Source organism: Mycetomoellerius zeteki, unplaced genomic scaffold (assembly GCF_001594055.1).
Source record: "Mycetomoellerius zeteki isolate Tzet28-1 unplaced genomic scaffold, Tzet1.0 scaffold197, whole genome shotgun sequence".
Lineage (NCBI taxonomy): Eukaryota > Metazoa > Arthropoda > Insecta > Hymenoptera > Formicidae > Mycetomoellerius > Mycetomoellerius zeteki.
This window is the reverse complement of record NW_017256926.1, coordinates 288,300-300,143: the sequence shown is the minus strand read 5'-3', so window position 1 is coordinate 300,143 and position 11,844 is coordinate 288,300. Positions and strand designations below refer to the sequence as shown.

The 11,844-nt window shown below is 29.5% G+C and overlaps 1 protein-coding gene across 3 annotated transcripts in view; it reads left to right on the top strand.

The window, feature by feature from the left end:
- Positions 1–9,605, top strand: part of LOC108722121 (proton-coupled folate transporter) — a 14,905-nt gene extending 5,300 nt beyond the window's left edge. The window contains exons 1-8 of one of the 3 annotated variants that reach the window (XM_018447062.1): positions 102–228; positions 4,125–4,364; positions 5,642–5,993; positions 6,485–6,880; positions 7,411–7,548; positions 7,710–7,793; positions 9,125–9,281; positions 9,422–9,605. In XM_018447062.1, coding sequence (XP_018302564.1) covers positions 181–228; positions 4,125–4,364; positions 5,642–5,993; positions 6,485–6,880; positions 7,411–7,548; positions 7,710–7,793; positions 9,125–9,281; positions 9,422–9,554 — 1,548 coding nt within the window. In that variant the 5' untranslated portion in view covers positions 102–180 and the 3' untranslated portion in view covers positions 9,555–9,605. Of the gene's footprint in view, positions 1–101; positions 229–2,424; positions 2,582–4,124; positions 4,365–5,641; positions 5,994–6,484; positions 6,881–7,410; positions 7,549–7,709; positions 7,794–9,124; positions 9,282–9,421 lie in introns of those variants that run through there. The other 2 variants (XM_018447063.1, XM_018447064.1) reach the window with 2 other exon arrangements.
- Positions 9,606–11,844: the final 2,239 nt, after the last annotated feature.

Below are 11,844 nucleotides of genomic sequence, written 5' to 3'. Positions count from 1 at the left end.
GAGACACTACCGTGTCTCCAGATAAGTGTGAATTTGCAACAGCGATTGAATAGTGTTCAATTTACCATTTTCAGGCAATGATAAATAATGATAACGTGATAAATAATTTTGAATTATATTATTGAATAAACTGGAGCGGTTAAATCACTCTTTGCAATATCTCTCAGTAACGATTTCGTAATGCAAGATATCGAATTTTTAACATCCAAGTTGCATCATCCGATTATCGTAAGTGTGACAACGATATCTTACTATTCTTACTGCATTTCGCCTACTCATTGTATCTCTATTTGATATGATTAACTCTCGTTTAACATATATACACACACATCAACAAATTATCTGTTCACCAACAATAATCCGTTCGAACACAGAAAGGGAAATGAGAAATAATTAGAACTCTAATTAGAAATGAGAAATAATTAGAAGTAATGATAGCAAGTTTTAAAATAACAACGTAAAAAAACTTGAAAAAAGAATTGTCGCACACATTCTCCATAACCGTAAAACGTACCGTATAAGAATGAACCAATCAGTCAAGAATTATCAAAAATTTTCAATTTTCTTTGCTTGATTAATTCTTATGATACGTCTTATAAGCCTATGGCACGTATAAAAACATAAGATAGTAAAGACGTAAGCAGTAAGTAAGTTGGCTAATTATAGTGGAGAACGTAAGATTATTACCTAATATGTTCTACTGTGATTAGCTGATTCGCCTACTGCTTACATTTTATTACCTTACATTTTTCTATGTGTTTCTGCACTGAGAGAAAACAAAATAGTTCCAGCAACTATAAATTTGGCAACTTTTGCAATTGAAGTACCTATAACTAGTTTTACAAAGTAATAGAAACTAAAGTAGTGCTGAATATTATAAAAATATAGTCACGATAACAAATTGTATGCACTATTAATTGGTAGTGAAGTAGTGACTCAATTACATTGAGTAGTTACTTGGACTTCATGCAAATAGATATAACAATTACATTTTTCTAGTTTAGACAAAAATTTTTAAAGTGTCACTCAGTACGAATAGTACGCGGCTTTGTCACCAGAGGGACGTAGCGGAGTTCAGTTTCTCCTAAGAAGGAAACCACTCGTTTACAATAAAAGGCGCAGCGTTGGTTTCAAACTTGGAAGACAAAAATAAATAAGAAATGCACAAATTTGTAACTATGTATTATAAAGCTTTAATAACAACAATAAGTAAATTAAGTGAACTAAGAAAATATAGTAATATTAACCATTTATAAATTGTTTATATGGTTAATGTAATATATATGTATATTTTCTTAGTTCACTTAATCTAGTATTCTTATTAGAATTTAATAATATGTATATAGTTGAGGCGCTATTTCACTACAAATTTATAGTTACTGATACGACTTTTTTCTCTGAGTGTGGTTTTAATTTCAGAACTTATCATTTCCCAGCTTATCATGTATTGTCCCGAATATTTGTATTGAAACAAAAATTACTTTTTAATCTTAAGCGAATTTGTAATATTGCAAACTTTTAATAATAAAATCTAAAAGTATATAAAAATTCGAAAGGAAATAGGGCTACGAGCCAAAGATTAATCATTGTGAGTTAAATTATTAGTATAAACATCATAATAATAAAAAACACTTTAATGTCTGCTATAAACAATGAGTGACAAATTAAAGACAAATAAAGAATAAAGAACAGAAGTTTCGATCCTTATCGGATCTTTATCAATTTATATTATCTCAGTACAGACTAATGATTACACGATTTTTCACTCTCTTCGCATTGCTTGTCTATTAAGACCCACATAAATTATAATCATGCATTTATACGGAGGAAAATTGTGTTACCGTTTTCCATTGCACCATGCTTCAATTATGTCATCTGAATTGTTAATATGAGATCATAGTATAATTTTTTAATTTAATTTAATTTTATATTTCAACATTGATAAGAGGATCCGATAGGGATCGAAACGTCTGTTCTTTGTTCTTTATTTGTCTTTAATTTGTCACTCATTGTTTATAGCAGACATTAAAGTGTTTTTTATTATTATGATGTTTATACTAATAATTTAACTCACAATGATTAACCTTTGGCTCGTAGCCCTATTTCCTTTCGAATTTTTAAATTTGTTAAGTCTTATTACTATTATATACTAAAAGTATATATTTAGTTTAATTAGCAATTTTTTACCGCGAAACAAAACGTAAGAATATATGTATGCATTGTAAAATTATTATCCAAACAACCGTAAAAAAATACGAAATTTTCATGTTTTTTAACATTTTTAAATCTTGTAACCGACAATGAATATGACTAAACCGACCTAATGCTAACACACACATAGATAAAATATTCTATCTCAGCACAAATTAAGAACTAGCTCAGCAAGTTTCGAAAACCTGAGCACTAATGTATTTCCAGTAAAGTAGCGGACTCTCCAAGAACGATGAATACGTAAGAGAATTTAGACGTAAGAAGCTCATTCATTTGCACTGAAGTTTTTCTTTAATTAAAATTCTTTAATTAAAAAAAAAAGAGAATGGAGAAACCGATAGTGACTAACAGCGATATCAAAACCAATGAGGTAAACACTATTATATGACATTATAATTAAAATTATAAAAATATTGTTTGGTCCAATTCTGCCTTTTTCTAAAAACATTTCTGTGATAAAGAAAAAAAACCTAATTCCTTTCTATCTTCATTTAAAAAAAAATATTTTGTTATGTTTATGAATAATTTATTATATTTAATATAAACGCATTCTATTATACGTGTAAATTTCAAATATATAATCTTAATTATTAAAATATTCTCTCTAAAAATTTAAATTCATTAAATTATTAATGATTAAATTTATTAAAATTATTATATTAAGTTTTTTTTATTTATAATTTCCTTTTTTATAATCCATAATGCAATGTAATCAATTATAGCGGCAAGCTGGAGACTTAATTTTAGCTCTTAAATATTCTTGTGATGTTTTTGTCAGAGAGACATAGTTATATCTATGAGATTATATTAACCTTTTTTTAAAATTATTTGATAGATAAAAAGCATTTTTCAAGTCGTCACAGTTGTATGATATAATTAATTTTTTAATATTCTAGCATTATATATAAAATCTATCGGGTCTCCTATAAAAGTTTTAGTACTTCATAATTGTTTTATAACATACATATATTCAGAATTTTCGAAAACAATATATTTTTACATTATTAGTGTTATCAATATATACATTGTAATTCTGTCTGTTTTCTTTTATAATTAATTTAAAGAAAGAATAAAATAATTGTAAAGAAAATCATAAAGCCTAAAGACGTAAAGAATTGTGCAAAAATATCTAAGGATTAAACAATAATATGTAGTTAACGTTAGTGAATATCTCGATTATATCTATTTCTGTGTCTCTCTCACGAATTTAAAATTAAGAGCACTATTTATATTTTCTTTTTATAATAGATAAAACATTGGAAATAGTTCGAAAGATCAAAATTATGTAGATAACACAAGAAATGATGAAACAGTGACTACATTTCACAAGATTGATACTTTGTGATATAGGCTGCATAATATGCGATATTGAACGCGTTTCAATGTGTGTAATAGAGAATGAGATTGTGTGTAATAGAGAAGAATTTATATATAAATGATTAATTGAATTAGCTGTGCAATTGCAATTATAATTACAATTTTATAACTCTCTTATTTTTATTAGCATAAATTTTAAAAAGTGTCGATCATATTTTTACATTTATTCGTTAGTTTAATTCATTAAGTATAATCCACTGTCCTCATTGAAGGGCAATCACGTTTTGGCACGTTGAATCCTGAATAAGGGACTTGCTTATGTCTTATTGGTGTAAACAGATCTCTTTTTTAGTTATAGTCTACTTCTCAGAGGTGATACATATTTTTTTAAATTATTTCTATCAGTAAGAAAATAACAAAAAAAATTAAGAAAGATAAATTGGGCATTAATGAGTTGAATGTGGAAATGGTTTTCTACTATTTATCTATACTCTATAAAGAACCTATACTCTACATTTTATAATTTTAACATACATTGTTAATAAACAAAATTATCCTCGAAATATATGTTTCAATGTTTACTTTGCAATTTCTAGGCGACACCACGGATGGAACCTTCCCATACAAACAGGGCGTGTAGAAAATATTTCGGATGGATAAAACATGTATCAGTAGAGCCGACTATGTGGCTCTACATGATGGCGTTTATGTTCACATCGGTCATAGAGCAAGACTTATTTAGATATAAAGCGTGTCGAGTGGATCATGGTTACTCTGAAGAAATTTGTAGGCACCTAAATGATGACGATAATAAAGAAATAAAGACCAAAGTACAGGTAAAACATATTGTACCATATTTAAAATAAAAGAAAAGAAAATAATATATTATAAAAAGAGGAAGAACGCGCGCATTATATTAAACTATTGAAGCATAATTTAATAGCTTGACATTATTTGGAACAAGTGCTTAGTTATTAAATGCAAATATTCAGCTGACAATAGTACTTGTACGAATCTCATTTGCAACTACAACGTAAGAAGTTATTGAGGTATAGATAATCAGTGAAAATATAATTGGGATGTTATCAAAACAATCATAGCTGCCAAGCTAAATATTAGCATGAGATACCCACGCAACAAAGATACGTATCATGCAACACGTAAGAGAATATATTCAAGATATATTCGAACATATATCTTCGCACTTATTTTATTTTACGAAAACTTATATATTAAAAACGGAAGATTAAATAAAATGCTTAAGAGCTTACACGGAGAAAACATGTACAATCTAAAAGTTAACTTCTTTTTGTAATAGTTAGTACATGAAAAACAATTGCTAATGAAATCAATGTTTATTGAGCTGATAAATCAAAGCACAAATTGATTTTTGTATTTTTATACATTTTTATAATGAATTAACAAAAACAATTCATTAGCAAATTCAAAATTAATTTCAAAATGTAAATAACATTGCTGAGGTCGGAAAAAATTATTAATTTATTCAACAAAGAGAGTCGAAAAAATGTTGAAAAGTTAATAAATGTTTTATTTATTATATAAAAAATTGCTTTTAATTGAACAAATCATCATAAATTGGAAATAAAAAATTTATTTAAATATTAAAAAATTTAATATATGTATATACATTTATTGCAATTATTTAACCTATATACGCAAATTAACTAATCCTATATATATAATTGAAATGAATAATGTTTCCAATGAAATAATTAAACGTTGCTGTGCGAAAGGCAGAGACTGCTGCGCGTGTAAGCAATCAGTAGCGTTTCAAACAGCTATCAGTGCTGCGCGCACAGTTCTGAGTACTGTGAATACTATTCAGCGCAGCTGTGATTACTGTCCAAATAGCGATGATTAGCGCGCGCACGGTAATTATCGCTGTGCAGTGAATATTTTTTATCGGTACAGTAATCGGCGCTGCGCGATTTAGCGATCATCGCTGCGCAGTTTTCTCCGTGTAGGTAGTTTTATGAACATATGATATTTCAACCATCTTTTTATCACAGTTTAGGGTAGCACTTTTTATGCTGAGACAATAATTGATTTCCACTTTTCAATTACGTTTCATTAAGAAAAGATCATTTTGCAGATGACTGTCTCAGAATTTCATCAATGGAATGACATTGCTGGACACGTGGTGCCTATTATCTTGGCGATGTTCTATGGTAACTGGAGTGATCGGCGTGGACGTAAATTGCCACTTGTCCTCGGTTTAATAGGCAAATTTGTTTATTCCTTCATGATCGTGATCAATTCCATGATAGATACTTGGAATCTGAACATGGTGGTGTACACGGCGACTCTGCCGATGAGCATTCTGGGCAGCGATGTTGCGATCTTCGGCAGCAGTTTCGCATACATATCGGACATAAGCTCCGTGCAACAGAGAACCATGAGAATCACGATCCTGGATGTCATTTATCTCAGTACCATGCCCTCGGGTAGAGACAAGCACTCTCAAAACAATTTTATCCACGGATAATTTATTAAATTATTTGAACAATTATCATTAAAGAACTTTGATAAATTTGAATAAAGATTATAAATTTTTAAGACGTCTTCTGAACTTTTGTATCGTTGAGATAAATACAATGTTGCCAACATTATCATCGACATTAATTTTATCGACTCAAAAATCGTTTACAGAAAAAAAATATTTTACAAGAAATATTGAATATTTATTGTAAAATTTAATTATTATAAAACGAATTATGTAATAAATAAATTTTTATTAAAAAATTGTATAATAAATATTCAATATTTATTATAAAATTTCTTTTTTCTATAAACGATATATTAGTCGTTAAAATTAATGAATTGTCGTTGATAATTATTTCACTACTTTCATTTTACAAATATATCCGCGGTTATATAAAAGTCTTCGCAATCTTGTAACGTTTAAATAATCAATTACGTTTCTTTTCATTCGCAGGAATTGCACTTGGATCGTACGTGTTTACACATTTGGTCAACATGTCCTACACGATTATGTTCACTGTAAATGCGACTTTGCTCTTAATAGCAATTATATATGCGCTTGTGTGGCTCAAATGGCAAACGTCACCACGACAGCAACCGCTTTCGGACAATAATTGGCTGCTAGACTTCTTCGACATGCGACATGTCGCTACGACAATACGAACATTGTTGAAGTCGAGGCTCAATCATGGCAAATTACACCTGTGGTTGCTCCTGTTGGCGATGTGTCTATATACATTCCAGAGGGATGAAAAGGCCAAGAGTCAGATGTATACCTCGCTAATCTTTAACTGGAATGTGACGGATTTTAGTAACTTTAAAACATTCCAGTCAACTCTCTTCGTATTAGGTCAGTTTAACGTACTATAAACTTGATTCAAATTAGTACAATCAAATTGACATTTCGCAAATCTCGACGATATCAATTCGCAATGAGTTTAGCGAAGTGAAAGGAGAAATTTCTTCTTGAAATCGCGAAAACTTTCACTTTTAGCTAATTCATGATCTTGATTACTAATGATAATAGAGAAATTATGACCCAATTGCGAAATTGAAATCGATCTTGTAAAAAATTCAACTTTTTTTGTGTAAGAGAACGTATAAAATAAATTATTATTATTACGTCGTAATTGGATTTGAAAATTTTTCTTAAGCTATTTTTAGATATTCAAATTTTTTTAACTTTAGCATTTTTTTATAACTATAAACGTTTTAAATAAATTAATAAATTCAGATCTTAATACCACCATAGTAGTTCATAAAAATAAATAATATTCTTATCCTCATATAAAAATATTTTAATTATATAATTATTCTTACATAAATACTTTAAGTGCTATTAGAAAGTATGAAATACTTAAAAGAACTTTGTTCCCACAGCAATGCTCATTGGAGTGCCTATCATGAGTAAATTAATAAGAATGAAGGACACTTTCATCGTAATGATTGGAGCTGCAGCGCACGCAGCTGGAAGAATAGTATTTGTTTTAGCGAACCGGCCGGAATTATTTTATGTGGGTAAGTAATATGATCTTTCTCGACTATATCAATCAAATTATTTCTGACAATGAATATTATACGGTATCATTATCATTCAAACTTTTTAATAAAAATATTATATGCATATATATTCAAATAATAAAGTAATTAGAAGTTATTTTACAATAATTATTTTTCAGGTGCTACTGTCGCTGCGTTAGGACCAGTGGTAGCTCCAGTACTCAGATCTATGACCTCGAAACTTGTGCCTATAGAGGAACGAGGTGCGTGATAGTAACACTGTCAGACAAGATTTGATCTTTTTCGTAATACGAATGTGAGCAGTCACATTCCCGTGTTTTTACTTACTAAACGTAAATCCGTTGGTCATCACGTCACAATTATGAAAAGAATGGCTTCAAAGAGGCTAGAAATGATAATTTTGAAGATCTTCATGATGTTGTAGTTTCGGCAGCAAATTTTTTGAAAAATTTTGTTAATGGCACACTATCAACTTTTAGCTCTAAACTGCAATTTGTTTTGTTTCGGTATAATTTTTTATTTTTGAAATATAGCAATTTTTAAATAGTTCTTTTCCTATATAATACATGAAAAAAAGCATTTTGTTTTATTTTAATAATGTATTATGTGAAAATAAGTACCTACTTCAGTAGTTATATAATATAATCGGATGTTAAATAAAAAAATAATATGAAACTGACAAAATACAATATAGCAGGAAAATTATAATTTTCATTGTGTTCGATTCAAGATTATAATCTTCCTATCATATTGTAATATATGTATATTTGTCAACTTCATGTTGTTTTTCGATTAGTACAATCTGATTATATTATGTAAGTACTAAAGCACTTACTTTCCACATAATGCAAAATATTAAAATAGAATAAAATACCTTTTCTATTTATTACATCATGGAAAAAGAACTATTTCGAAATTGCTATATCTCAAAAATCATACCAAAACAAAACAAAATTTATTTTAAAGCTAAGTTAATACTTTTGAGTGGCATTAACGAAATTTTAAAAAACAATTTACTACCGAAACTAACGTCAAAATTATCGTTTCTTACTTCCTTGATACCACTTTTCCTACAATTATGATCATGACAGCCAAATTTGGCCAACGGATTTGTATTCAGCAGACAAAAATACATCGAAAATAACTACATAACCATTGAAAAATAATATTGGACAGTGTTAATTATTGCAATTATTTTTTTACTCTATGTATAGATTAAAACCAATTTAATCCCGTTAGATTAGTACTTTTGGTACTATAAACATGGAAAATATGTATATTTTATACTAGAATCTAAATTTTCATGCATAAGGGATTTTTATATCAAATCAGATCTAGTTTAATACCAGTTTTAATTTCGTGCCACACTGATGATTTTTCTTTTTCATTGTAACAACTCTCTAAAACCTTTGGAGTGAAATCCAATTCTAAAGAGTGACAATTAAACCAATGTTAAAAAAGAGTAGTTTAATTGTCAATTTTTAAGAGTGAGATTTTACTCTTTAGGGTTAAATTCCACTTTAAAGATTTTAGAGAGAAAAAAAAGGATAATCGCGTCATTCTGATTTTTCAGGGAAGATATTCGCGATGCTTTCCGTATGTGATAATGCAGTTCCGCTATTTAGCGGCATTTTATATTCCCAACTTTACAACGCTACAATAAAGACAGCACCAAACTCTTTTTATTGGTTGACATTCGTCACGCAAATTGCCGTGCTTTTAATAATTCTGTAAGTGAATTATGATTTTTGTGGAAATTTTTTCGTACATCATTTTTTTTCTCGAGTAACAAAATATACTAAACAACTGTGCCGCTTTTCTTAATTACCTTCGAATAATTCAATTTTAAAAAGTTATTATTTTTTTACAGATTGGTTCAGGTTTCATCATGGTCTAAGCATGCAACCGAGCAACAGGATTACATCGATGATGAGGTTGTGGCTCCATCTCTTTCAAATACTATTCAAGCTAGCTCGTCGAACAACGTAACAAACGAATCTTAGAGAGATTGTACCTGCCTTACATACATAATGCATTGAAGGTCATACCGTGTCACACACTAACATTTCATTTTATAAAAATTAAATTTGTAAATAGATAATTTACAGCTGTAATATATAATTTAGAATTTAGAATTTTTTCATGAAATTCCATTTATGGTACAATAAGCTCAAACTTATGATATATTTTTAAGTACCTATCAATTATTGTTATTTGGGGGGAGATAACATAAAATTAATAATGTTGCTTATCTTGCGATAAAATAATTTTTAACGTAGATTAATTTAATTACATAGGCCCAGTTCCACAACTCACGGTTATTCATTGTCTCTTTCCAATTCTAGAATTGGAAAGAAATGAGAAACAAGTTGAACCTCGGTTAAGAGTTAACCGTAAGTTGTGGAACTGCGCCATATATTCATTTGTAATAAAACTTTAGCAGTATACAGGGTCCGGCCGAATAATATGTAAAAGCGGGCATGACGTGATTCCTTATGAAAAAATAAACAAAATATATAGAATAAAATTTTTCGATCTTCTGCTTAATTTTCGAGAAAATCGAGTTTGAAAATCCACTGCGTACGTATACTGTTGCGACTAAGCTACGGTTCGTCGAGCGACGTATAACGCGCGTATAGTGTTTATAAACTATGTTTACACGGATTCTAAAAGCTAAGATTAAGGAAAATCACAAAGACAATTTTTAGTAAACAAAATTTTATTTTATTAATTACAGTATTGCTGGAACTGTTGTCCTCGTTGTCGGATACATAACCGTGCCCGCCTAATTATCGATGCCTGAACCCTTGGCAACGTATTTTGATTTTTTAATTACTCGAACGCGTGATTAATTGCTACTTAATTCTTACTGGAACAACATAACAGTGACCCACAATTTACATCGTTCATTTTATGGACAGATGAGGCATAATTCACGAGAGATGGTACTTTTAATATCCGTAATACACATGTGTGGTCTTCTCAAAATCCGTATGCAACGCGAGAAACTCATTTCCAACACAGTGTGAATGTGTGGGGTGGAATAGTAATCGGTAATCACATAATCGGACCGTACTTTTTGCCAGATATTCTAACAGGAGAAAGATATTTACATTTTCTTCGCGATAATTTGTCAGATTTGTTAGACGACGTGCCTCTTAATATTCAGGAACGACTGATCTTCCAGCAGGATGGTGCTCCACCGCATTTCTCCCGAGAGGTAAGAAGATATCTCAACAACAAATATCATTGTTGGACAGGCCGTGGAGGCACAATCGTATGGCCTTCAAGATCCCCAGATCTCACACCCTTAGACTTTTATTTGTGGGGACATGTTAAAGAAATAGTGTACAGCGAAAACCGGGACCAATTAGTACAAGCAATTAATCACGCGTTCGAGCAATTAAAAAACCAAAATACGTTGCCAAGGGTTCAAGCATCGATAATTAGGCGGGCACGATTATGTATTCGACAATGAAGATAACAGTTCCAGCAATACTGTAATTAATAAAATAAAATTTTGTTCACTAAAAATTGTCTTTGTTTTTCTTTAACCTTAGCTTTTAGAATCCGTGTAAACATAGTTTATAAACACTATACGCGTTATACGTCGCTCGACAAACCGTAGCTTAGCCGCAACAACATACGTACGCAGTGGATTTTCAAACTCGATTTTTTCGAAAACTAAGCAGAAGATCGAAAAATTTTATTCTATATATTTTGTTTATTTTTTCATAAGGAATCACGTCGTGCCCGCTTTTACATATTATTCGGCCGAACCCTGTATATTTGACGGTTTATAACAAAAAATATGAACTATGATTTGGAAAATAATATATGTTACAATAAATATGCGTACGAAGAAATGTCTATATCATTGTTAAGATGTTAGTATATATTTCTGATACAAAATAATTCTAATAGCTTCATTGAGAAAAACTATGAATTTAGAATAGACTGTGAGATGTTAAATTGTATAAATGCATTTGTAATACCTATATCTACATATCGTCAAGGTAGTATTATATATTTTAGGTTTCATTATATACTTCCTAAGATTATATTATATTTTTATATTACATCATTTTATAAATATATACGTATACATATATTTTTGTAAATAGGGGAAAGTTGCCGAATGCGTACCACTTAACCTATTTTTTATTATGTTTTCCATTTGGCACCGTTTTATATGCAAATGAATATTAGAAATTGTAGCTTGAGGTTTTGGACGCTTATTATTATATGTTTAACTTTCCACCAATAACAAATTAATTTGTTATAAATCTTTTT